Below are 4830 nucleotides of genomic sequence, written 5' to 3'. Positions count from 1 at the left end.
CCCAGGTGCTAGGTTTGGTCATGAATGGAGAGGTTCTGTCTTGGAGGATACCTCTCGCTTGTTTTTTCGTGGAGGGATGGGCTCAGAAAGCAGCATGCCTTCGGTCCAATGAGGCTACTGAGAAGGGCCTACATTTGGTGTTAGCAGCTTTCACCGCTGGTTTTGCTGGAAGAGGGATGAGACTTGGCTTTAGTTTGGGAGGACTGCCTTGGGAGGTTTGATCTGCCCCACACTGGGATGCCTAAGACTGGATTCAAGAGCAGGCTTGTTCAGAGATCCAGAAGGCAGCCTTGTTGCTCACATTTAAGGGGTTGGGTTTAGTTGGGAGCTTGGCGGTTCACAGTTTGGGGAACCAGGGGTCGGAGAGATGGCTCAGTAGAATAAGGGCTTCCCTGGCAAGCCCAAGGGCCTGAGTTCAATCCCTGGTTCCACCAAACAAAAACAAAAACACAGTTTGGGGAACCTGTCTTAGAATCACAGGGCTGGAATTTGGGAGCCCTTTGGGTTCACTAGAGGTACTGAATTTTAGTTTTAGAGCCTGGGTCTGCTTCAGATTGGAGGGCTGGTTTATCAGGAGCAAGACCTAGCCCCGATTGGGAACCTATTCTGGGAGTTGATATGGCCATTGGGGGGACTGGGACAGAGAGAAGTTTCTGCTCCTCCAGAATAGGTTGAAAATCTTGAATTGGCCTTCCTAGGGATGGCAAAGGGTGAATGGAAGGACTGGAGTTTTACTGTGGGTATGGCTGTCACTGAACTGAACTTTAGCTACTTAGCTTGAAGGGGCTTCTTGGGGGTTGATTTAGCCCCCAGTGGGAGGAGAATTGGTCCAGGAGTCATACCTTGGGGGCTCATAGAGAGAAGGAGGAGGACTGCCCATAAGACAGGAGAGCCAAAGGGTTTGTTATTTGAGGAGCCCTCCATTCGTCATCTACCCAAGAAGGAGATTGAGCTCCCCATCCCCTGCTCACTGTAAAAGCCTCACTTGTAGAAGTCTTTCCACCGCTTCCTCCCCCTGTCCCATAACCCTAGCATCCCATGTCCCAAACCTGGGACTCCTTGGAGGGGATGGGGAAAGTGCAGGGATGGGGCCACTGGCTGAACCCTTGCTGCCCTGCCTTACACAGCTGGATGGCTGGATCCATGAGAAGATGCTGATGGCGAGGGACGGCACACGGGAAGACAGCCACAAGCTGCACAAGAGATGGCTCCGGCACCAGGCATTTATGGCCGAGCTGGCCCAGAATAAGGAGTGGCTGGAGAAGATCGAGAGGGTGAGGATGTCAACAGCCCCCCTTCCCATGCCAGGGATGGAGGCCTTATGTCTGACCCCTCCATTGCCATATTGCTGGCCTCACACCCTTAAACTAGTTCACATCACCTCTGCTCCTGGTGCCAGCAGTATAGTGTAAAAGTGGTTCATGTAATGTCTTTAAGCCTCAGTTTGCCCATCTGTAAAATGGCCAGACTCTCTTCAAAATGGTGTCCATTTGCTTCTGTTTGTTAACATTTTGTTCCTATTTTTTTCTCTTTTCTTTTTTTTTTTTTCTTTCCTTTTCCTGTTTTCTTTTTCTTTCCTTTTTGTTTTCTAGATACTGGGGATTGAACCCAGTAAACACCAAGCTATCCCCCAAGACCTTTTTAAGATAAGAGCTTGCCAAATTGCCAAGCTGGCCCAAACTTGTGATCCTCCTATCTCAGTCTCCCAAGTAGTTGAGATTATACCGTGTACCATTATGCCTGGCACCTTGGTCAGCCTTTCCTGTGCCCACCACCAGGATTCCTTCTCTACCGTTTGGTACACAGAAGATGAAAGGCCAGAAAGATGGGCTGGGGCGGCCCTGGGAAGCCAGTGGTTAAGCGAACTTCAAATTTTTGCAGCCTTGGGTTCTGATGGTTGTAACCAGCTGTGGGGCCTTGGAAAATTATGGTTTTTGAGTCTTGGTTTCCTCTTTGGAGTAAAATTAAATTGGCTTTTGTGCAATCAGTTATGAGACACAAAACCAGGCACCTACCAGCTGTAGTTCCTGCAGCATTGTTATTGTTATGGTTCAGGAGGTAGAACCCAAGGCCTTGCTCATGCTAAGCAAGGTCTCTGCTGCTGAGCTGCCCTTCCGCCCTTTATTTTATTTATTCTCAGTTCTGGGGATTGAACTCAGGACCTTGTACTTGCCAGGCAGGCACTTATGACTTTATGCTGCTGAGCTATCTCCCCGGTCCTATTTCACTTATTTTGAGACAAGAGGTCACTGAGTTCCCCAGGTTGGCTTTGAACTGTGATCCTGTTGTCTCTACCTCCCGAGTAGCTGGGATTCCTGGCATGTGCCACTGCACCTGGCTGTTGTTTTAATATGCAATCTATGTAACCAAGGATCTTAATCTTACTTCCAGAAGGAATCAGACAGGCTTTTGCTTTAAGCTTTTTTTTTTTTTTTTTTTTTTTTGAGATGGATTCATTATGCCGTTCAAGCTGGCTTTGAATTCATTATGTTTCCCAGGCTGGCCTCGAAACAGTGGTGATCCTTCTGCCTCAGCCTCCTGAGTGCTGGGATTACAGCTGTGCATCACCACGCCCGGCCTTGCTTTAAGCGTTAGATCCCAGAGTATTCCTCTACTCTGACTGAACCCCTAGACCTTTAGGCCTGGCTGTCCCCATGTTTCTAACTCAGATGGAGACCCAAGTTGGCCTTCAACCCTTAAAGGCTCATTGGTACTTTATACTTGAGGGCACGTAGCGAAGCTAGGTTTCTTGAGTTTAATGCAAGTTCATTGTCTCTCTACCTCTCTTAATCTCCCTGTTTTTCTTCTTCCATTTCTGTCTCTTGTATTCCTCACCATCCTCTCCCTGTGGTCCTGCCTGAATGTGCATGTCCTGTACCCATCACTCACTGTCCCTCTGTCTCTCCCTGTCCCCGTCTCATGTCTCCGTGTCTCTGTCTTCCTTCCCATACCATCTGTCTCTTTTCCTTATCTCTCTTCCTTGGTTCCTTCCACCTCTGGGTCTATCTCTACATCCACTCTTCTGTCCCAACCTCCTACCTTTGTCTCTCTTCCTGTGTCCTGTCACTCCCCCCCCATTTTTCTGTCCTTCCCACCACCTGCTCCCACTCCCTTGTCTCCTGTCATCGACCTGCCTGGGGCAGGAGGGCCAGCAACTGATGCAGGAGAAGCCAGAGCTGGCGGCCTCTGTGCGGAAGAAGCTGGGTGAGATCCGGCAGTGCTGGGCAGAGCTGGAGAGCACGACCCAGGCCAAGGCGCGGCAGCTCTTTGAGGCCAGCAAGGCCGACCAGCTGGTGCAGAGCTTTGCTGAGCTGGACAAGAAGCTCCTCCACATGGAAAGCCAGCTGCAAGATGTGGACCCTGGGGGGGACCTGGCCACTGTCAACAGCCAGCTCAAGAAACTGCAGGTATGGCCTGGCCAGCCCAGTGGGGGACCCTGCACCACCACGGGCCAGGTCAGGATCAGTTCCCAGTGGAGGGATTTCGAACTGAGGTGACTTAAGGGATTTATTTCAAGGGTATGGAAGGGGCTGGAAGGGCAGGAAAGGGTTCTGAAGCAATCCAGTTGGTAGTGACTGTTGCAGGCAGCCACTACCCCTAAGGCGTGGGGCACTAAGAGAAGAGATCCATGGCCAAGAGGAAACTGGTAACTAGCCAGCATGGTGAAGGTTTCTCAGGATCCCGGCACCTCTTCCTTGGAGAGAGAAGGTCCAGAGGAGGAGCATTGGCCTTGCCCAGAGTTAGTGACATTCATCAGGTGCTTCCTCTGCTGATCTGGCCTCAGTGCTCACTGAGTGGTACTACTGTTAGCCCCATTTTATCAGTGGGGAAACTGAGGCACAGAAAGAGAAGCTCCTGGCCCAAGCACACAACCAATATCTCCCTTACAAACGGGGCTCCTAGAGCACAGGTATGGGTCTGGATGATCCTGACTCCCGGCTTGGCAGCTGCTCAGTGCTCAAGACAGGATGGTCAGATGGGAGGGACCATTTGAAGTGTGAATGTCCTTCCTGGAGGTGGAGTGACCCCTGCCTTTTCATGGCAGGAACAATGCCTAGCTGTGCCCAGTGGGAAACTGAGGCTCAAAGATGTAAGCTTCCTGACCCAGGAGAGAAAGAGGCAGATGTTTGATTTGAATCCAGGTCCCTGCTCCTTTTGGATGTCTTGTTTGATTATAAAGTGTCTGGCATAGGGCACAGGGAAGAAAACAGACCCATAATGATAGCAAGTGATACTGATTAGTATTTTGTGCATCAGATACTTAGTGAGCACCTAAGATGGTGTTGAGATACCACAGTAGGCAAGTGGATGAAAAGTCATGACCCTCATGGGCTCCCATCCTGCCTGGAGAGACAGGCACAGGAGCAAAGAGCAAATCACAGCTGAACATGGTGTGACGTGTCTGTCTCCCCCACCACTTATGAATTATTAGATCTTCAAAGGGTTTTTGTTGTGTGGATCAGACTAATATTTTCCAGGCGGGAAGTGAAAACTTAACAGTATTGAATCTGCCGCAGGCCAGGGATGTAGCTCAGTGGCATAGCGCCTGCCTGGCAAGCACAAGGTCCTGAGTTGGATTCCCAGTACGAAAAAAAAATTATAAAAGAAAATAAATCTGCCACATCTTAACCCATGCCATCTCGCTTATGAACAAGAAATATATATAGGGCTGGAGAGAGGGCTCAGTGGTCTAAAGCACCTACTTGGAACAAGCTTGGCAAAGCACAAGGACCGCGGTTCAATCCCCCAGCACCATATGCCAGCCGCGCCCCCTGGTGGGCTGAGCTGGCCACACACACACACACACACACACACACACACACACACACA

The 4830-nt window shown here is 50.2% G+C and overlaps 1 protein-coding gene across 3 annotated transcripts in view; it reads left to right on the top strand.

The window, feature by feature from the left end:
• The window catches only part of Sptbn4 (spectrin beta, non-erythrocytic 4), an 84459-nt gene that overhangs the window by 46347 nt on the left and 33282 nt on the right, over window positions 1-4830 (top strand). For all 3 annotated transcript variants that reach the window (XM_004647983.1, XM_004647984.3, XM_023708250.1), the window contains 2 exons: window positions 1128-1274; window positions 3144-3407. In XM_004647983.1, coding sequence (XP_004648040.1) covers window positions 1128-1274; window positions 3144-3407 — 411 coding nt within the window. The remainder of the gene's footprint in view (window positions 1-1127; window positions 1275-3143; window positions 3408-4830) is intronic.

Source organism: Octodon degus, unplaced genomic scaffold (assembly GCF_000260255.1).
Source record: "Octodon degus isolate 3935 unplaced genomic scaffold, OctDeg1.0 scaffold00344, whole genome shotgun sequence".
In the NCBI taxonomy this organism is placed as follows: Eukaryota; Metazoa; Chordata; class Mammalia; order Rodentia; family Octodontidae; genus Octodon; species Octodon degus.
Note: the sequence above shows the minus strand (reverse complement) of the source record. Positions and strands in the feature narration are given on the sequence as shown.